The sequence below is a fragment of the Hippocampus guttulatus genome, chromosome 7 (genome assembly GCF_054856545.1).
Source record: "Hippocampus guttulatus isolate MCC_2025c chromosome 7, RoL_Hgut_1.0, whole genome shotgun sequence".
In the NCBI taxonomy this organism is placed as follows: Eukaryota; Metazoa; Chordata; class Actinopteri; order Syngnathiformes; family Syngnathidae; genus Hippocampus; species Hippocampus guttulatus.
The window spans coordinates 22,514,666-22,536,187 of NC_141267.1; the positions used below are offsets into that span (position 1 = coordinate 22,514,666).

Here is a 21,522-nt window from a genome sequence, read left to right on the forward strand (position 1 = left end):
ATCGAGGACCAGCATCACCAATACGCAGCAAAACAAAAATCGATCCACATCTCGCTTCGTGCCAAGCACGACGGCAACAACCCGCGCAACAATGACAACCGCGCCGTACCTGATCAATACCACCGCATCCAAAATACGCGACGCAACGACGATCCCACCGACGACTCCTGCAAGCCACAACACAACGACGACGACCAAACATCAGAACACGGCTACAAGCATAGCCCAAACACCCGAAACGACGACTCCAATCACCAAGACACCGCTAAACGCAAACTTGTCTACAATGAACACAACCCAAAGCACCGCAGTCGCAACACAGACAAACACGAGAACCCAACAAAAAGATCCGATCGTATCCCCAACACCTGAAACAACGACAAGCATACTTGGGAATACTGAAACACCAAACCTACCGAACGTGACCGTTTCAACAACTACCGGTAGTCCAAGCACCACACCCACAACAGCACGGACGAACGCGACTATCCCAACTCAAAACACAAGCACAGCCACGGATCCTGCGACAGCAGCAATGTCCGTAACTACTCCGCCCCGAAATACGACTACTGCAACAAAATGGACAGCTAGCACAGGACTAAATACCGCTCCCATCACCACGACGCCGCAAAACACAACGGTACACACATCGAGCAAAATACCAAGCACCGTAGTAGCAAGAACAAAAACGACAACCTCAAACCGCAACGGCCATGCGACGACGGCATTAAAACTTGAAACGGTAAGTATTCCAGTGACCACGGCAACCCCAAACCCATTCAACGCAACAATACCCGCAAGCAGTACGGCACCGAGCGCCGCCATGATTACAACAACCCAAAACGCGATCATATCTACTAGTCCTGCAATAACGTCCACGACAACCGCGACCCAAAACCCATCTCGAGCGACGACGGACCCCAAAACTGCAGAATCTTCAACCGCAACAAAGACATCTGCGACTACTCCAGACGCAAGAATGCCTGCGTCTACGACATCCAACACTTCCTCGATAGACAACACCAGCGCACCGCAACGCAAAACAACTATATCCGCGACGAGCCCAATGCCGAGCAAAATATCAACGGCTCACACAATGACGACCTCAACCCAAATCAGAAATACAATCTCACCTCAAACAGCTGAAATCACGACCAGCACGGCGGTGACGACTGCAACGCAAAACACAACAAGGAGTTCCAAAAGCCAGAGTTTAGCTAAAACCACATCGCAAACGGCTGAAATGATGACAAGAACGCCAATGATTCCTGCTACCCAAAGGCCATTAAACACGACCGTATCCACATTCAGTACCGGAGGTCACGGCATGGAACCAACCGCATCCCAAACATCTGAAACGACGACAATTGTGATTCCCGAAACCCCAAACCCATTCTACACAAGCATTTTAACAACTAGTACAAGGCCGAGCACCACGCGGGCAACAACAAGCACGACCATACTAGCAGGTCCTGCAGCGGCACTCACGTCCAAGACTACTGTACCTCAAACCACAACTTCGACCGCTGCTGCGGCACCAAGTGCCGCCAAATCTTCAACGGCAGCAAAGAGACCCACGACTACAGCTACTCCAGACGTAACCATGTCCACGCCACAAAACGCTACTCCAAGCATGACGACAACTAACATTATGTTAACCACCACGCTAACGACAAAAGCTACCACAACCCAAAACATAAATATAGTCCTATCCCAAACACCTGAAACAATGACAACCACACCTACAATCGGCGCAACCCCAAATCCGAAAAACACAACCACATCGCCAAATAATGCAACGCGAAGCGCCACGCCGACAGTCATGACTGCGATAAACCAAAACGCAACCGCAAGTCCCGCAACATCTGGGAACGCACTCCAAAACACAACCATGTCTTCACCTCCACCAACGACCACATCTAAGACTAGCATCAGCACTGCCCCGCAAAAGCCAACTCTATCCACAGCCAGCAGAATCCCGAGCGCCGCAACAAACGCAACGGTGACGACCAAACGTCCCAACTTGAGTACCACCTTCTCACAAACCCCTGAGACGATGGCAAGCGCGCCTGCGATGACTGCAACCCAACATCCGTTCGACACAACCAAATCTGCAATTAGCGCAACACAAAACGCCACGCCGGCAGGAAGAAGCACAACAACTCAAAACACAACAACCGCAACCATGCCGAGAGCTACGAGAGTGCCAAATACCGCAGGATCATCAACCACGGCAAACAAATCTGTAACTACCCCAACTCCAGACACAGCCACGTCCACGTCCGCAACCTCGTCCGCATCTATGACTACCATCGCCAATACGCCACAAAACCAAATCGAATGGACATTTAGCCCGTTGCCAAGCACAAGAGCAGCAAGACCGACTCCCACAGCCCAAATCCTAAACGCAACCATGTCCCAAGCGCCGGAAACGATGCCAAACACACCCGTGATGATAAATAGAACAACGCCAAGCACCGCACCTGCGGCGACGCAGACAAACGCGACCGTAGCGCCCTTCGATCCAACCGCAACCACGAGTCCTGCCGCAGCGCTGGTGTCCGCGCCTGCTACCGCGTCCAAAAGCACAACTTCCACATGGACAGCGACTCCGGTGCCGAGCGCGACGGAACCCTCGACCGCGGAAAACCGATCCTTGAGGGCAGCAACTTCAGACACAACCGCGTCCGCATCTCCCACCCCCGCGAAACCGCAAAGCACGGCCGCATCCGCAAGGAGCGCGAGACCAAGCACCGCAACGGCGACGCCAGACGCCACATCGACTACCGAACGCCACGCAATCATTTCACGAACACCTGCGACAATAACAAGCACGCCTGCGATTACCGCGAGGCCAAAGCCAATCCACACAACCGATTCCAGAACCAGCACACCGCCCCGCACGACAACCATATTGACAAACGCCGCCTCGGTCAACGGTAAGTGACTCCCTTGCGTTCTCTTCTTCCGGTATCATTTTGTATCCGGTTTAGGGTCTGTTCGGTATTTGTGTCACAGCATTCCATGTTTGCCTTCCTTCATCCCACCCAGCTCGCCCCTTGTTTCTGGCCCAGTTAAGGATGAAGTTAGATGTGACCGATGGGATCAGCGACGACCACATCGTTGAATTTGTCGAAGCGGTAAGTGAAATTGAGGTCTCGCTTCGAGTTGCGTGACAAATATTTTGTTCGGGTCATTTTGACTTTGTTGTTTTTCCAATTCAGTTTTTCAGAGAGCAGCTTCTGAGCGGAGCGTCCTACAGCATCAACGTTACTCAAGTGCAAAGAATTGCCCCTTAAAGCTTTTGGTACTTTTTCTTTTTAACACGTTGGATTGTGTTGTATGTTCACATACGATTCTGGGGGTACGGTGTGCCATATAACCATGCTAGCTAATGTCCCGCGTTTTTAAAGAAATTGCTCCAAATGAATGTTTCAATAGTTGTCCATTCATTTATTTTAATCCGCGTTGTACTTGGAGTAAAAAAGGATGGGGGGGGGGGGGGGGGGCGGGGGCGAGAACGTCAAGGTCATCGTTTTAGACATTGAATGGTTGGACATGTGCATTCAAGTTTGGAGAAGGTCAAAATCGTGAAGTTCACCAGTCAGTAAATGTTCAAGTACATTTTGGGTTTATCCTGAACTAGAAAGAAAAAGCTTCATCCGTATATTTTTGTGAATAGCGTACACGCGTACACGTGGTGCACTCTTGTATCAATTAGCAGTCAGACTTCGTTGGTCAACTCAAATGTTTAATGTCATACCACTCAGAAAGCATTTAAGAACAATTCCAAACACTAAAAGCCAAACCGTGGTCAGGTACGCGACGAACTTAAATGTCCAGTCAATTAAATATATACTTTTTTTTCTCCGATTGTAGTCATCTTTCGGTTGCCTTATTTGAAGGTCAGGGAAAGCCCTCATTACATGGAAACTTGATTTTGGGTTTATTTGTTAGCAGTTTTGACTGAGCCGTTTCCAGACACTCACAAAAGGCACCCGAAGGACGAGCTGCCTATTTAAAAAAAAAAAAAAAAAAAAAAAAAACACAAAACAGAAGATGTCATGCGTCCATACGAATCATTTTTAAAAACTGCCATAAAAGAGATCAATTAGAAAGCCGAGTCATCATCATCAACAAACCCTCGATGACGTGATTATCGTCCAAAAATAGCTGGAACAATCCTGGCAAGATGTGGACCGTAAGTGATCCGCGAATTATGACCTTTCAACCTCCTTGCCTCCAGGAGCCTACAAGTCAAATGTTTTCATTCAAACAAGGTCCAACTACAATTTGGAAGACATTTTACGAAGGAACGTTTTTGAATTGACATTTGGCAGTTCTACTTCAATGAGAGTTGTTCCTTCCAAGATCCTGATAAGTGGCGCATTTTAATTGTGTTATTGGAACAACTAAAGCTCACGCCGTCAACCGGAGCGCGCGGCGGGTTGCGGCGGTCCTGTGGATGATCTCCATCTTGGCATCTCTCACTCGATTCCTCCGCACGTAATCCTCCCCTGGAAGGAGTTAAGAGGAAGCCCTAAACACAAACTACGGTGGTTGAGCTGTAGCATCCCCCCCCCCCCCTCCCGACCCTCATTATAACCTTACCTGTCAACCTCAAGTGTCTCACTTGACGCCTGCTAAGACAACATTGATACAGAGCCGATGTCATTTTAAACGGCAAGTGTGTATTACGCGTGATAAAAGCACATCGTGCACTTAGAGGCCAATTGATTGTTCGGGTTGATGCACGAGACCAAGGACGGGCAACTGGCCACCGTCGGGGGTCTCTTGGCGGCCTGTGGCGGTCCACCGAAGTCGAGGAAAAAACTTCAAGAAATAGTAATACATTTTCATTTTACATTGAAAATGTTTTTAAATGACGGTTTAAAAAAAATATCGGAATAAGTTCCTTCTCCTATAGTGGACTCCAGCATACTTGCAGCACTCACAGATTTGCCTGTCTGCAGATTTAAATTTTTTTAAATATTTTAAAAATGTTTTTTTTTTTGTGTGGGGGAGGAAGACAACCCACATTTTTCATGGAAAGCGCATTTTGGAGGCTTACCAGCATTTTTTTTTTTTTTAGGAATATTTGGGGTTTACAACCTCCCTACCCCCAAAATTTATTTCATTGGGCATGAATTATAATACTGAAAAATAAAATGCGGACTGACATGCATTCTGTCCAAATTTAAAATGCATCAAGTTCAGAAGTGGGGGGGGGGGGGGGCCCTCCAGTAGCGCTGATGAAAAATTGTGGCCCCTCCTTTATTTGAAGTTGCCCATCCCTGCCCTTGTCACGGGAAGTAAACATAATGGATAGTAGAAGTCTACAAAAATGAATTAGAAGGACATGAAAATGGGGGGTGGGGGGGGGGGGAGGTTGACCTGCATGTGTTCATGGTGGCAGAATATATACAGAGCACCCGGTCCCGCGATCCCGAGGACCCGCGCTGCAGTCCAGCCTTCCGCAGGTGCCACCGGGAGCAACAGAACCCCCTGGATGCACTGCAAAACATGAAGCCGCAAAAATGCCTCACCCCTAAAGTACGAAACCATCATGAGAAAAATGATCCTGTGATCTCTTTCTCCACTTCGCACGTGACTGTGAAGACGAGCGGTAAGTCACACGCGCGCACACCTGTAAATAGGAAAAGGAAAATCTTTGTCCGGTCCGTTTTGCAACCCGCCCTCGGAAAAGCACCGCCAAGCGACTCTCCATCTGTTTGGCGGACCATCGGCGGTCGATGGTGATCCGGGCGCTCAGTCCCATCGCCGAGAGCGCCGCTCGCTCTTTGCCTCGTGGCGCGCCGTTTCTGTGGAGACGCCGAAATAATAATCGCCTCATCCATTTTGCGGACAATCGTCTCACCGAAATCGAGGGGAAATGTGCGGCGGATCACCTGGCGCTTTCTGCGTGGTAGTGACCTCTGGGTAAGCACAGCACATCTTTGACCTCCAGCCCGCTCGTCTGCGGAGTCACCCGCTTCCATTTCATTCGACTCGCTTTGTTGGAAGAGGCTGCGTGAAACGTCTGCAAGAGAGGTTTCAACATCGCTTTGCTTCTTTTCTCCCGAAGGTACGCAACAACGGCCATGAAAGTTCGCATTGGGATATTTCCGCATTTGTATTTGACCAATGGCTTCGTGCACATGTAACGGCGGTATCGAAAAGATTTTGCCAACTCCTCACGGGTAGCACTGCTCAGTCATTCCAATTCCTAAACAAACATTTCAACTCCAGTAATTGAATCAGGAAGTTGTTTTATTTGAGCTTTTTTTTTTTTTTTTTAATTCCAGGGGTGTGTGAATAATTTTAATCAAACGGCATTTTATTTACAGTCTTGACATACTGTTCCATATTTTTCCCCTGATTATTTTCTTTTCCACTTGCCGTATAATGACACCTAGGGTGGCTCTTGTAAAGCCAATTTGACCAAATCTGGTTCTTTGCCCTATCAAGAGCAGTCATAGCATCAAGTCCATTTGGCGTAAAGAAAATGGATCTAACAATCTCAGATTGGTTTCCCAATGCAAGTTGACTCAATTGATCATGAAAGATCTGCGTTCCTATACTCAAGTCACGAGCGTGTGGGGAAAACAATTTGCATTGATCGACTGATGACATCATGTGCTCCTTTGAGTTGAGATTAGATTGTCAGCACTCGGCGTGCGCAAGACATTAAGCCCGCGGAAGTGTTCTCTGACAGAATCGATCAGAAAAACAAAAGGATGGTCTTTACCGGGGCGATGAGCCCTACGCGTTGAGCCTCAGACTTTGTGTGGTGAGGAAGCACCTGAGACACAAAGCAAACAGAGGATGCTTGACTACTACAATTGTCCTCTCCATTCTGGGATTCTCCCCCCGGCCCCAAAACCGGTCGAGGTATACATTCGTTATAATTAGCTAGTTTAGCATACTTCGCAAGCCACTTCACAACAGAAGCAAAGCTATCACGACATGTTTTGAAAGCAAATAGCCAAGCCAGGCAACCCGGTGGACCCGTGGTTAGCGTGTTGACCTCACAGTGCAGAGGTACCGGGTTCAATTCTGGCTCCGGCCTCCCTGTGTGGAGTTTGCATGTTCTCCCCGGGCCTGCGTGGGTTTTCTCCGGGTACTCCGGTTTCCTCCCACGTTCCAAAAACCTGCATGGGAGACTGATTGAACGCTCTGCTTTGTCCCTAAGTGTGAATGTGAGCGCGGATGGTTGTTCGTTTGTATGTGTGCCCTGCGATTGGCTGGCAACCGGTTCAGGGTGTCCCCCGACCTATTGCCCGAAGACGGCTGGGATAGGCTCCAGCCCTTCCCGTGACCCTTGTGAGGATAAGCGGATCGGAAATTGGATGGCTAGCCAAGCCAATGCTAGCTAGCTCTTCCACAACAGCAAAATGCAGTCGTAATTTTATACTTTTATGTAAAAATGTAGATGTTTCAAGCCCTGATATCTCAACTCTTCACATTGTGTACCTCCATTTCTATCTCAATGTCCTCCATGAAGACAGGCGGAAGCGGACGGCTTTCACCGGTTTTATTTTCCCTGACAGGGGTCACCGTGTCGGGTTTGGTCTTCTGCGGTCGGTCTTGATGGCCTGGCACTTCCAATGTTGGCTCTTCCTCACAAATGCAGACCAGAGGGTGCTCCAAGTTCTTAAGTGTTAAAGAAAAAAAAAGGGGGGGGGGTAAATTAGTCACTATCCTTCTTCGATGGAACAGTGGCTGTAACGGCAGTCGTGTTGATAGTATTGTGCTCTCCATACTAGGACCCCCCCCCCCCCTCCCCCGCCCCCGGTCGTGGTATACAGTCCCCTATATGAAAAGTGAGTTATTTAATAGCGGTCCTGAAAAGATCCAATTAAAGTAAATGCCCATTTGATGCGATTTTATAAAAATAAATCGGAGGGGCTGCTCCAAATATGGCCCACTGGCCACACACAAGCCACTCTGTTCTTTATTCGGAGCATTTCCATCCCAGCGTGCGGCAAAATTTGGTGCTTCAGTTGAGCAGTTTGCCCCGAAAATGGGCGACTTGAAAAGGCATTTTATTCATTGAAGATTTTTGGATTTATTTCAGGAAAAAAAGGTGAATTGAAAAGAAATTGATATCAACACTGTGTATTCAATTATTTCATGAATTTGAATCAAACTGCAACAGATAGGCCGCCACATTTTTTCATGTTCTTTGTAATTAGAGAAACGAAGCATGCCATATATTTGCTTCAAACGCCTGCTCTCGTAATCCCCCCGTAGCGACGACGTAAAAAGTTTATTGCCGATGACTGTACATCTTAATTCCACATCAGCCTGCGATTTCTTGCCGAAAAGGCAGCAAAGGTGAGCACATACTGTACCTGGTAAAAGCAAGTGTCTTCCTGCGGCTCTTGCGTTGATCGCGCCTCACAGGATTCTTCAGACGAGAACAATTCCATCTCGATGTTTTCCCTGATGGCCAACAAGGCCCGCTTCCTTTCATTCGGCTTCATCCTCATTTGCAACAACTGCGGCGGCTGATTCGCCCGAGGACTGCGTAACTTTGCTCTTGGGACGCTTTTGTTTTCAAAACCTTTCCCGTCGCTTCCTTCACTGACCCGTTCTCAATGTCACTTGTGTGTGTTTTTTTTCCTTCCCTCCTGACTTTGGATTTGGACACTGATTCAGTTCTCACTTGATGTCGTTTGCATTTTAAAACAGGCCCTAGCTCATTAGGCCAGCTGAGCGGCAAAATCAGCTCTCCGGCCCCGATTGGTTGACATTTGCACTCCTGGACTGCGATTGATTGGCTAAGAGAACGGGTAGGATTCAGGGGAGGGGAGGTGCTTTGTAAATCTCTGATTGCACAATACTGTATTGACCTTTTGCCGGACCAACAGTCAACAGTCCAGAAAACAATGCGAGTGTCGAGTCATGACAGCTGTGACTCCTCGAGCTCATTGCTTTTTTTTTTTAATGTGCTTGTAAGTGGGCGCAACACAGACCCACCTGACCTATCGAAAGATGTCATTTAACTTCTCAAACCTCACTGGGGTCGACGCTGCGTGACTGTTAACCCCCCGGTGCCAGAAACCCCTTGGTGTGGAAAAAAAAAAAAAAAAAAAAAACTACTGTGCTGGGAAAAAATATGAATGTCATCATCAACTTGGACTAAACTTTAATCACATCATAGAATGACTACTAAAAAGTTGATTTCAACCCTTATTAGGAAAGAGCTTTTCCTAATATGTCCTTTTTTTCTCCACATATTTTTATCAGTCGCAAGATTGTGTGTGTGGGCGTGTTAGGCCAATAAGTGTCTCTGGCTGCAGTTCAACAAGTGAGGTAAGAAGTATGAAGCTGTTCCGTCCTCAGGCAAGAGCTCCAGGAATTGTGCGGGACTTGTCTCCATGGCAACAACGACCAGCGTCTCTGTTGGTACAATGATACGTATGAATCTCAGATGGCAAATATTTCACAATCGAAAATTTGCATATTCTGAATTTAGAGCACGTTTTAGGTTTTTTTTTGGGGGGGGGGGGAGCAGAAATTAATGTGCATTGACTGTGACTGTATTGATAGTGAGTGAATTCGGGGTTGAGCTTCGACCTTTGAGAGCGGCCAACAGAATGCAATTGTCTGGCGCGACTCTTGTCCGATGGCAGAGTTCTGGGAGCAGTTTCTTCCACCACAAATCCTAAAAGTTTGGACGGAAGGGGAAAGGAATGAGCATGCAAGAAACATAACACGCAGCCCGAGATTGACAAAAAGAGAAAAATCCTCCAAGATCTTCGAAATCCGATAATTTGGCCATTAATGACTTTGATCGGAAGTGGGGAGTCGGGCGCAGTTCATCGGTATGCTGGGTACCCGGCGTAAGAGAGCGGGCTGGGTGACAACATTCGAAGCAGCACACACGACCGGCCGCACACTTTCAGGACCGCCAAAAAAATAAAGCCACAAGGGGACCCGATTTTACACAGATACAGACCATGTATTGATCTTGCAAGTGGTGATTGGCGTAGGCGATGATGGCCTGCGGGCATCGGTCCAGGATCTCTTCGATGCCGTGATCGTACTGCCCCCTCCTGGTTGCACACAGAAGGTGCAGGCTGAAGCCCCATAACGTTTGGTCTGGCAAACTTTCCAACAAGGGTGCGACCGAGCCCACCGGCAGGGACGGGCCACATAGGAGCGACTGCAGAAAACACAAAACGGGGTGAACGCGCGCTATCCGGGATACGATTGCACTTTGTGGGCCTAACTCTTACCTGCATTTTGTGCAACGCCTCCTGGTGTTCAAAACTGGTACTGTGAGGTGGACTGAGAACAATAAGCCAAGGATGCAGAGCGCCATAATGGGAGCAGGAATTGATCTGGAACATAGCCACCGCGCAGACATTTTAGTCGACGATAGTTTGACTAAAAGGTGCTATGTGAACAATTATACAATACATTTTGGGGGGGGAAAAAAAATTCTCATTTGCAGCAACTTTACCAGATCGTCGGCGCTCTTCAGTGACCTGCGAGCCGGAGGTTGGCGCAGACGTTTGTCTGCGCTGGTGTGTATCAGTCGGTCGATGTAGACCGAAGACAATCGGAACAGGAGCTCTTGAATGACGGCTTCTTGTGACGACGCCATCAGCGTGGCCTCCCAGAAATCCACCTGCAAGCTGTTTTCACAGCCCAGCACCTGCGATAAGCGCACGCGTCAGAATGGCAGGAAGCTGAATTTTCTCATGCAATCTAATTTGGATGATTTTGGGATACTTTTCATTTCACAAACAAGGGAGTTTCCATACACGTGAAGCCGACGGGACTTTTTTTGTTCTCAAATACCAAGACAAATAACAGGAACTCTTCCATTCGCTTGCATGTACTTGTCTAGTTTTCTGTATTGAGCGCGTTGAAGTAAAAAAATAAATAAATACAGTATCGGACTCGGTTATAAGGATACATATAAAAACTGCTTAGGGAGTACACACACTTCACTGTGAAAGTGACTGTGTCACTTCACTGACACTGTCAGTGGTTGTGTGGAATTATGACAAAAGTGACACAACAATAACATATTCATGCGTTGAGGTATGCCTTTAAGGGGAGGGGCTTGGCCGACTAAGGGACATCAAGAGCTCAGACTCCAACTTGGGTTGCTCTTAGCACTTTACTGCAGTGTTAGCGTCTGCTCCAGAGCCCCTTGCACATACTTTCCATTTTGGGATTTTGTGACGGTCAAATTTTGGCTTTGCACAAACAAAGCGGGGGGGGGGGGGGGGGCGGAGACCCCCCATCAACCACCCAAGACAAAGCTTGTAGGTTGAAAAGCTGCTAAGACGGCCTTCTCATCGCTCCCAGACAACAATAAGGTTTGCGATGACTCGACGACACCGACCTGAAACATTCGGTCCACCTGTTCAAGTTGAACTTTGTTGTTCTCATGCAGGGCAACCACGGAAGCCACCAGCAAGCCGGGCTGGGACTTGGCCATTTGGTGACTTAACGGCGTGGGAGCGATGCCGGCGCGCTGGCCCGCACCTCCCCCGTGCAGCAACAGCCTCGGCTCCTCAATGAAGCCGTACACCAACACCAGCTTCAAAACACAAAAGGAAGTGGCGGGTTTGATCCAGCGAGCCTAAAGTCGGACTGCATTTCGAGTGACGGGGATGACTCTTCCCAACTGTGAAGAGAATGGCGGCGCGCGGCTCGATTCCAAACGCATTCGACAAACAAAAGGCGCGATGCCATTGCGCACGCCGGCCGCCTCCTGACCTCCGCGTGTCTCTCCATCAGCTGCGCGTACTGCGCCGGCTCGTCCAAGCGCAGCGCCATGGTTGCCATGGTGATGGTCAGCGCAACAGACACGCCGGCGCCGGCCTCCAGATGTTGCAAGATTCGCAGTGTCCGGTCGGGACTGACATTCGTCATGGTCGGGCTGGAGCAGGCGGCGATGAGCTGGGAGGGTTCCGATTGGCTAAAAACATCGACGACCTCGTCTGCCGCTTCCTGGGGAGACGAAAGAGAGACGTCCCCGATTGGGGTTTTCGTCGCGGCGGCGCCGTTCGCAAAACGTGCGTGGCTCGCATCTGGAAGTGTGTGAAGACGATTGTGGCGACGTTACCTGAGCGAGATGCTGGTCGGTCTCCTCTAAAAGGTAATGCTTGAGGTAAAACAAAAAGCCCGGGCCGTAGGCGTGCGGGCTGCTTGGAAGGGGGCGATTCCTGGCCATGACATCGGTGACCGACAGGCCCGACATTCTGTAGTAAGGCAAAGCCTGATGACAGTGCCTCTGGCTTCCCCTTTCGGGACCAGAAAACAGGACAACGTTTGACACGTCTTGAGGTCGGATGAAGAACGGTTTGGAATCATGAAGTCCTGGTGATAATTTGTCAATATTTCTGATCCCAGGGGAAAATTTGTCTCGACTGACGGGGGTCAGCGGGTATTGCAAGAGGGGACTTGGGGGTTCGGGCTCTGACCATGAGCTCTCATCTGTCAAGCGTGAGCAGAAAGTGGTTTGAACATTTTTCATGAGAGTTTGTTTTTATTTCATTTTTTTAAATTTTCATCATTTTTTAATGAATTAAGTTTTTCAATATTAAAAACATATTTTTTTCTTGTTTTAATTTTTTTAAACAGATTTCTTTCGTGATTTTACGAGTTTTGATGTTTCCAAATTGCTTCGTTTGAGTTTTCTTTTTATTAGATTAGTTATACCGCTAGTTTGTTTGTTGTTTTTTTTAAATAAAAGGAGTATTTGTTGAGTGTATGATTTAAAAAAAAAAAAAAAGGTCACTCAGTATTGCGTAACAAAGAAAAGCAAAAGCATTTCTCCAACAAGTGTCCTTCGTTCATCCTGGGCAACGGTTGTATCGCAATACCAAAACAAACACATTTACAATCAACGCCGTCATTTACAAAAAACGAAAACCGACGACATTTTGGCGATAGTTCGACTTAGTGATGGTTATTTTTATAGACTTAATATTTAGTTTCATTTAGATTTCTTTCTATTTTTTTTTTAAGCATTTTCATTCATTTGCTTTGTTTATTTTGTGAACCAAAATACTTTTTCCCTTTCAGTCTTTGTTCCCCTTAAAGCCTGAACGAGATACTTTGGCCAGTGTCATGCTTTCAATTTTGGGGAAAGACCCTTTTCTTTGGACGGAGGTTCAGACAGTTGTCAAGTGCATGCAAACGTGGACCATTTTCGAGCTCTAAGGTGGTGATTTTATTTTCTGCGGGTGCAATACCACGCCGAGCTGAGTCTTGTGTCCACATTGTTGAGTTTACGATCTTGGCCGCGAGTTACCTGCTGAAACAGTCCCCCAGCTGCGCACAGTTCTCCCGGAATGCCCGCTCCGTGGCCGTTCTGTCGGGTGGGTCGTCTGCGGGGCCGCCGTTGCCGCTGCGGAGGAGGTGGCGGTGCGGCCGCGAAGACTGAAGCAAGGCCGCGCGCAGGAGGAGGTGGGCTTCGCTGAGGACGTGCCAAAGACTCTGCGCATGCTGCTTGTTCTGCGCATAATGCTGGCTGTATTCAACCTGACCGCGCGGAGACGTCGACGACCAAATTGGTCACGTTAACGCATTTTGTCGGTGGCGGCTCAGGGTGGAAATGGGAGTCGGGAGGTCGGTCGACTTTACCATCTCGTGGTAGAGAGTGAGCGGAGGGACCGTTTCCACCACGTAAAGGTTCCATCCATGTCCGACGGCGCTGGTCTCCTTGGGAGCAGACATTGTCCACTTCCTGCTCCTGCGGTCAAAGGTCACACAAACGGGAAATTGGAAGCGGACTCAAAAAGAAGACGTTGACCTCCGTTGTATGGTCCAAGTATTAAAAAGTTTGAAAAAAATGTGTGATACTTGGCAGCCACGCACCGTCATATTCATTAAGAATCTAAAAATATATATAATAATAATCCGACAGCAAACGAAAATATCAAGTGAATACCTAATACAGGTTTTTGCTGCAATTTTTCATGAGCTCAACTACAAGGACAAAGTCTTTCAAACACAGCGATCTACCGGAACGGAGAAAGCAATGGGATGTCGAGTGATTAGGTGACGAGGAAAAAAAAAAAAAAGTATTGCGTGGTTAGTGACCGCAGGCTCGAAAAGCTGTGCGCCTTTGCGATGTTGCGCCTCGACCGGTCCATGATTTTCATCCGCCCCCCCCCCCAAAAAAAATTTTGAGCACCCCTTTTTTATTTGCTACGTGGGAAATGTCTCACAGGCTAAGCCATGAATTCAATGCGAGTTGAAACTATATTAGTTGGTGAGCTGGGAGGCGCACCCGTTTTCAGGGGAGTTAGGTTGGGTTAATGGGGGAATTACAAAAGAAAAACTGCTGTCACTTTAAGACGAAGATGCAAAGTTAAACTGATCGAAGAATATATACACATATTGTATATAAATTCTTTTTTTTACATTGGTTAATGGGACATTTGAAAGCGTTAGCATTAGCATAAAAAGTAGCATATCGTACTGACAGAATTGGACGCAGGAAGAATTAGCACCGAAACTAATCGGATAGTGTCTGAAATGAGGCATTTACCGCGCCACACACACACAAAAAAAAAAAATCCTTAACATAGATTAAAAAGATGTCACTCTTCGATTTTGCAGCAAGGAAGGTTTGCTTAGCAACAAAAATTCAAATGCCCTGCAGGCATAATTTGTATTTACTTTACAGATTACGCGCAGTGTTGCCGCATGCGTTGCCGCATGCCTGCACTCGGGCTTGTTTGTGCACGTTTGAGTTGGTGCCCGTTTAACCTTCAGTAAATCAGTTTGCGTCAATTCTAATAACGGCTGATCGTGAGATCGGATCCAATTCTGTCAGTTCATCACGGCTTCATCGCATCGGGAAATGAGCTCGGTGAGCACTTCGAAGGCGTTGGCGTCGCAGTTCGGCTTGGGAGTGACAGCAAGAGGTTTATTTTGGGGCCGGAGGAATCTTACAGGAAGGGGCGTGACAGAAGGCTCTCCAGAGCTGGGGTGGTGGTGGGATCGATTCCCACCGCCAGGAAAATACCGGTCAGCATGGTGCGCTCTTTCAACGTGCTAAAAATGTATAACACACACACACACACGTGCGCACGATAAATTGTTTGCTGGGGTAAAAGCACAGGAAGCGAAACGTCACCTGCACCGCAACGGATGACGACCACGTAAATGCGCTCGCGTCAGAAAACGAAACGTGGACGTGAAGAACTATGCTTGGGTCTCGGCGCGTTGTCGTTTTTCTTTCAGGCGACATGCGACGTACAGGCCTCGGCGTTGCGCGTTGCGTTCCGTCTCCTCTGCCGTCTCGGCGTCGGCGGTGGAGAACAGGATGACGTGGCGGCCGTACGCGCGCACGCAGCGAAGGCCGATAAACAGCTGCATCCTCAGGGCGCACACTTCAAGGTTGCAGGGGGGGCAGGCCTAGGAAGACGCACGCAACGTAGCGTCAATCGCTCTCGCTTATTGTCCGACGTGCTCTTTTTAGCGACCAAAAGGCGCATTTGAGTTTTAAATGTTCTCCAAATGGGACGGGGCGACTAATCATGCGGGTCCGCCCGCCGTATTTGTCTTGCGACCGTTACAATAGCTCAGATGACTACGCGCGCTGCTCACTGCCAAAATTTGTCAACGCATTGAGCAACAGAATCATGACTCTGTATTCATTTTTCATGTACTTATTTAAAAGAAATTCACTGAGAGTTGCCATAGGTCTCTCCTGACCGCCCCCCCCCGCCGCCCCATTATGTATCTACGAGCGTCTACATTGTCTACGCATGGAATTGGAAAATGTTTGGCCCGCCCACTGCGGTAAAATCGCCTCATCTTGCGACCGTGAGCGTCATAACCAAATCAGGTGATTCGGCGTTCTTGGTTTTTCATGTTACGAGGCAGGTTTGCTTTTTTTCCGTCAGACACGTACCCTCATGGTGGTATCGATGTAGGGGTCCTCCAACCTGGCCGCGACCGCCGCGCAACGCACGGTGAAGCACTGCAGCGCGCTCCTAACACACAAGCGTGACAGATGTGCGCGTGAGTCAACTGGTTGAAAGCCACGTCGCGCCGACATGATTCGGTTCGATTAACTCCGCGATGATGCAAACTACTCACTTGGTGATGACATGTAACAGGTGATCTGTCAAGACCGCTTCCAAGACCTTCTCGGGATACTGATAAGTTGAGAGAAGCTCCACGCCGCCTTTCAGGCTGTACAGGTAGCCGGCGGTGGGAAGGGAGAAGAAGCAGAACACGCAAGCTGGCTCTTCAGCCCCGGACTGCCGGCCTAGGCGGACAAGGGCACGCGTCGAGAGGGTGAAAAACTGATGCCCGTAAATCCTGAACGGATCCATATCGTTTTGGGGTTGTTTTTTTTTAGAAACGGCTTCTCATTGGCCAGTGAACATTTTGATCCTCCTTGGATTGCGTTCAACTCACTTGTAAATAAGGGGTGCAGTTTCAGGGAGTGAAGGTGCGTCCCCTCCACACTGCAGCCCTGGAAGTAGTCTGGAGTAAAACGCCTACGATATGCAACCGAGAAAAAAAAAAAAAAAATGGTGAAAAAAAAAATCTGATGAGATCGTTCCGGTGAACAATAGCCACGCACCTGAAAAGAACATAAGAGAATGTGTTTTGTCCTCTGTCCTCCAGCCCCGTTTTCTCGATGCTGATAGGGATGTCGCAGTTTGCAGCTCGCTCACCCAGCAACTCTTGGTGCCTTGGAAGGAGCAGGAAGTCAATCTGGTCTTCAGGTTGATCTGCGCGCACGCACGCACACGCACACAGAACAATGATTTTTAACAGCCTGACGTTTGAGGGGGAAGGGCGGGGGGGGGGGGGGGGGGTCGGAGGGCTCTCCATATTAGAATCGCTGCATCATCATGACAGTAGTTTGTACTGATTAGAATGCATGCAAACATTTTTTTTTTTTAACTGAGAGGAACTGATTAACGGGGAAGACGACCAGTTATTATTTAGGATGATTAATCAATTATGATATCGTGTACGGCACAGGTGTCAAACTCAAGGCCCAAATTGCAACTTGTCTTCGCTTTTAAAAAGATATTTCACGCATGTTTTGTTCCCAATCCTTCTTTTAAAATAAATGTTACATTTGAACAGTTTTACTGACGCCCGAGTTCAAAACCACTCGACGAACGTGTTCCAACTTGGTTTCACAGTCAGAGTGGCCCCGTGAAGGAAACTATCTATGATGTGCCCCCCCCCCCCCACCGACCGACAAAATGAGTTTTACACTTTTTCTGTACGGTCCGTCGTGGTCATGATTTTCCCAAAATAATTCCCAACAATGATTTGACAAGGAATGGAACACAAGTCAAGATCAAAATGCCGGCCCATATTTCTGTACATCTCAGCGAGTGTTTACGTTTCCAAAAGATCGCATTGACCACATCACCAAAAAAAAAAAAAGAAATCACAATGGCCCATCGCTGCTGGAACAGGCCTGCAGGATACTCACGTGGTCTTTGGGGGCGACCACGTCGGTGGTTAAAAGTTGACGGCGTCATGCTGAGTGCCGTCTAAGAATGAGTGGAGCTTTTTGTCACACACGGGCACCCGTCAATTTGAGATGAAAAAGTGTGCCGTCACGCTTAAACGCTCATTTAGTCGACCGAAGAACACGTCGGCTTGTTTTGGATTTACAACAGCAGCGAGCTTCGAAACGTTTGGGGAAATAATTTGAGCTTTGCCGCTCACACGCGCAGTAGTAACGCACGGTGTACTTCCGCTAACGTCTTTGAATTTGATCACCGTCTTTCGGCGCTTCAGACGTCTCCTCGGGCGCCGGGTCTTTTGGCTCATAATTCGCATGCAGTTTGAGGACCAGGACCTCCAGCTCCGCTTGCACAGCGACATATCCTGCGCACAGTGCCACCTTGAGGGGCGCATGCGATATTTGAATACACACAAAGACAGACCAATTTAGAGCTTTTCAATCAAATACGGCTCTCGCAGAAATTTGCTTCGAGGAGAAGATGTTGACCCCCCCAACCCTTATGTGCCCTCATCCTCTTTTTCGATACCGTGACCATTTTAAATAGTATCAAGGCTCATCGGTAAAATGGGTCATCCCAAGATCACTACATCGATGTACGTCTAAATTCACGGATAACAGAATCGACGTATTAAAGACAGAGAGAAAGCAGTGGTGCGGATACCTGTTTGGGATTAGTTGCCGGAAGATGCAGGATGACAGAGCGTTCAAAGTCCAAAAAGGAAGCGCTCTGGTTTGGGGTCTGATCTAGAGGTACAACAAGTGAGACATCGACTTCTAAGTAGATTACCCGACAAAGGCTTTCAAAACCTTCAGGCCTTAAAGTATGCGAACCAAATAACATTTCTGCGAATGAGAAGCCGTTTGACACAAACAAAGCCATTTGAGCGTTTGTTACCTGGACTTGCGCTCGGCTGGCTGCTTGAAGGGTGTTGGACGTTCGGCTTTGTTTGAAAATCACCAAGGGAACGTTTCAAACGCAAGCAGAGCGGATGACAAAACGAGGTGAAGTGTGAAATCCTTTGCAACGCAGCGAACCGGATCAGTTTTTGTACTTACCGTATTTTGATGGTTCTGTCTCCTCAAAGTAAACAGAACCAGAGTTTTGTCACAGCCGACCAGGAGGTCGCCTGTAAGCGGGCAACACGCCACAGCGACGGGACGCTCCGATAAGGGGATCTCAATGATCTCCATCTGTACTCCGCCCCGCTGGGACGCCCCTCGAAGCAGGTGGCCCAACAAGCGCACTCCAACACGAGCCTTCTCCTCGGCCTGTAAAGAAAAAGACTACTGTCTGATTTTAAAAAGAAACGTTAAACCTGTTTTAACTAACAAGCTGAACGTCACATCGCTACGCATCACCATTTTTTTTTTTTATCCCAATCCTACATCGCAGTTTTCCCCTTTCGAGAGGGGTTTTTGGTCCACATTAACCGTGAAAAACGAGGGTTTACTGCACTTGAAGACTATCTTTAAAAAAAAAAAAAAAAAAAGAAAAGCTCGGTTGTCTTTCAACATGGTTATTTCCCAAATGCCACACCTGATAACGCCAGTTGGTGTAGGCTCTCAGGTAGGTGGAGCTGTTCTTTTCCTCGATGGTGACCAGGTAGTCTCCTGGAAGTGATCGGGACAAGAAAAGAACACAATTGACATGATGAACCAAATGGTTGTGCGCACGCAAGAGGTCGCCAGCGGAGGAAGAAAGAATATCGTGTACCGATGTCGCTGTGCAGGATGCTCCTGACGGAACCCATGGTAGCAAAGCGACAGATGAGCGGGCAGCCCTCCCGCTCCAGATTGTAGGCTTCCACCTGGACCCGGCGCAACACATTCACAGTCCCGCCTCAGGTCTCAAATCATTCTACGATTCAACTCAACTCATGATAAAAGAGAGCGGCTGGCACATTTTCATCCTCATTCAGATTCACAAGCAAAAGTAGATGAGTTTTACTTGGATTTCCTTTTTTTTTTTTTTTTAACTTCCCTCTTTCCTCTTCATCATTCCAAAACACAGCCACATCCCCCACTTAGAAGAGGATGAGCGCACATTATCTCTCAAATATTTTTTTTTCCAACTGGGTTGTAAGGGTTAAAGGTTTGGTCTCGCTTTTTTACATCACAAAAACCTGGCATTTAAAAAAAAAAGGTGTGTAGCCTTTTTCTATCAACTGTAGATGGATATGTTGGTCCAACAAAATGGGTTTTATTTACATGTGATCAATGCGGACTTCATCCCACCTCGACAGTGCACCTGTTATGTTCATTCAATAACCATAATAGCAATAATAACCTTGCATCCTCCAGCGGTTACCACAAACAAGGAACCACCTCCACAGCAGACCAGGCCAGGCTCCTGCTCCACCTGGTGACGGGGACAACGGATGTCATGAGCTCTCAAGAGGATAAGTGACGTTTAGGTTGGCTTGGCTCAGGAGACCTCCACTGACCTGCACTATCTGCTGTGAGGCGTAAGGATGGCAGTTGTAGACGTGCACCATGTTGTATCCACCCTTTGCGGAACCGATTCAATGGGACAAGGTGGAGTGGGAAAGAGAACTTCCAAGTCCGCGTTCTACTTTCTCTCTCTCTCTCACGTGCAGGGTCACCAGCGCCCTGTGAGAGCACAACTAAGAAGTCAGTTCCGAAATCATTCAAGTGACTGTAAAAAACACTTACGAGGCAGTTGTAAGCATTACGTGACTGTTAAGATATTCAGTCACAATACTTTAACTTTAAAAATATTATACAGTAGAAAATGGGGGGAAAGAAACCAAACAGTATAAATGAAGAACCACAACGTTTAAGTATCATTTTGTCGAGGATGGGCCGGGGCGTGCAGCGAAAGCAGAGGCCAGACAAATGTGTGTGTTGTATTCCTCTAATCGATATCACATGCTGCGGTCTTGTGAGCCGAACCGGGGGCTGCAACAATCGACTTCAACCCCTTTCACCTTGTCTCACACCGGATTTACCCGGTAGCGAGTTGACAACCAAATAAACCCGAGGCGTACTTACGCTCCTGTTCAGTTGTGTAATGGGATGTTTCTCCTCTTCATGGTCGAAAACTGCAGTTGAAAGCTTTCACGCCGCAAAGCAGGAAGTTGATGTCAACCACAACAACGGTGGACACGCCCCCTTGCTCTCATTGGTTCATTTCACTCGCTTGGTTTTTACTTCGGATTAAAAAAATCTCGATCTCAACCCCCCCCCCCCCACCCATGATTTAATTTATCCTTCTGAATCCATAGAGGGAGTCAGTTTAAAAGCAAGAGCCTTTGAATCCCTGATTTGTATCCAAATTATGCGCATATCAAGCTTGGCGCTCTTCGTTGAACTCATGATGATATCACTTTAAAAAGAGCTGTAATTGTTCTATGCGCTACTGAGCACATTTATTGTGTTTAGGATTTCCTATTCCGTGCATCTGTGTCTGCAGGACCGCGCTGTGCAGTTTACGTCACGCCAGGGGGCGCTTTGGCCATGGACAAATATCGGTGGACAGCCTGAAGCGGAAAGTTGAAGTCCTCTGGCCAGATGGGTGAGACTATCGCTGAATAGCTCGGGGTTTTTTTTTCTTGTTCTTTCCTCCAGGAAATGAAGCAAGGAAGTGATGATGTTTTTACATTTTTCAAATTATTCATATCCCTAATTTGAAGTGTTAACAAAACACATCCTGGTATCGCCTCACACCTTCTACTTGAGTCAAGGTCAGCGTCACTCCACTCCCACTATGAACACTGTTGATGTTGCATTGCTTGCCTCTGCTGAGATGCTGCATGGTGTTTGCTCGAGGCCGTTTCCCATGGCTTCACCAAACCCCTTCCATGCCCGAGTTTTTGACTCAGCGGCCAGCAAATTTTCCTGCTGGCAACCATCGAAAGCCTCCGATATCCCACAAGCATCGACCGTCGGCCTTACAGCTACAGGTTCGGACGGCCACGTCAACAACGGAGACGTGGAACATAGCCCACTTGGACTCGAGGACCTGTTTGCCACGAGTGACCCCGTCATGAGCGTAAAACTCCGGAAAATGTCGC

General features: G+C 48.0%; 2 protein-coding genes and 1 long non-coding RNA gene across 4 annotated transcripts; 1 reads left to right on the forward strand and 2 right to left on the reverse strand.

Annotated features, from left to right (window-relative positions):
- Positions 1-2,379: 2,379 nt before the first annotated feature.
- On the forward strand, positions 2,380-3,366 carry LOC147203116 (uncharacterized). Its single transcript, XR_015101312.1, has 3 exons — positions 2,380-2,939; positions 3,052-3,140; positions 3,225-3,366. It is a non-coding gene; the product is annotated as an uncharacterized LOC147203116 (long non-coding RNA).
- Positions 3,367-4,694: 1,328 nt separating this feature from the next.
- LOC147203117 (uncharacterized) lies at positions 4,695-8,539 on the reverse strand. The gene is made up of 7 exons (XM_086115743.1): positions 8,355-8,539; positions 7,474-7,653; positions 6,749-6,802; positions 5,910-6,040; positions 5,648-5,822; positions 5,395-5,514; positions 4,695-4,802 (listed from the first exon to the last, which is right to left on the reverse strand). The coding sequence occupies exons 1-7, from the start codon at positions 8,490-8,492 to the stop codon at positions 4,695-4,697; spliced, it is 906 nt and encodes a 301-aa protein (XP_085971869.1). The 5' UTR covers positions 8,493-8,539.
- Positions 8,540-9,134: 595 nt separating this feature from the next.
- hps3 (HPS3 biogenesis of lysosomal organelles complex 2 subunit 1) lies at positions 9,135-20,618 on the reverse strand. Of its 2 annotated transcripts, XM_086116443.1 has the most exons (25): positions 20,501-20,618; positions 19,933-20,098; positions 19,776-19,847; positions 19,203-19,296; positions 19,026-19,099; positions 18,545-18,757; positions 18,384-18,429; positions 18,150-18,232; positions 17,743-17,866; positions 16,577-16,727; positions 16,408-16,490; positions 16,084-16,255; positions 15,896-15,977; positions 15,239-15,396; positions 14,932-15,033; positions 13,615-13,723; positions 13,283-13,512; positions 12,092-12,269; positions 11,743-11,976; positions 11,366-11,563; positions 10,472-10,666; positions 10,245-10,349; positions 9,965-10,171; positions 9,583-9,670; positions 9,135-9,405 (listed from the first exon to the last, which is right to left on the reverse strand). In XM_086116443.1, the coding sequence occupies exons 2-25, from the start codon at positions 19,981-19,983 to the stop codon at positions 9,278-9,280; spliced, it is 3,177 nt and encodes a 1,058-aa protein (XP_085972569.1). In that variant the 5' UTR covers positions 19,984-20,098; positions 20,501-20,618; the 3' UTR covers positions 9,135-9,277. The 2 variants fall into 2 exon arrangements, with proteins under 2 accessions (XP_085972569.1, XP_085972570.1); XM_086116444.1 differs by lacking the exon at positions 14,932-15,033.
- Positions 20,619-21,522: the final 904 nt, after the last annotated feature.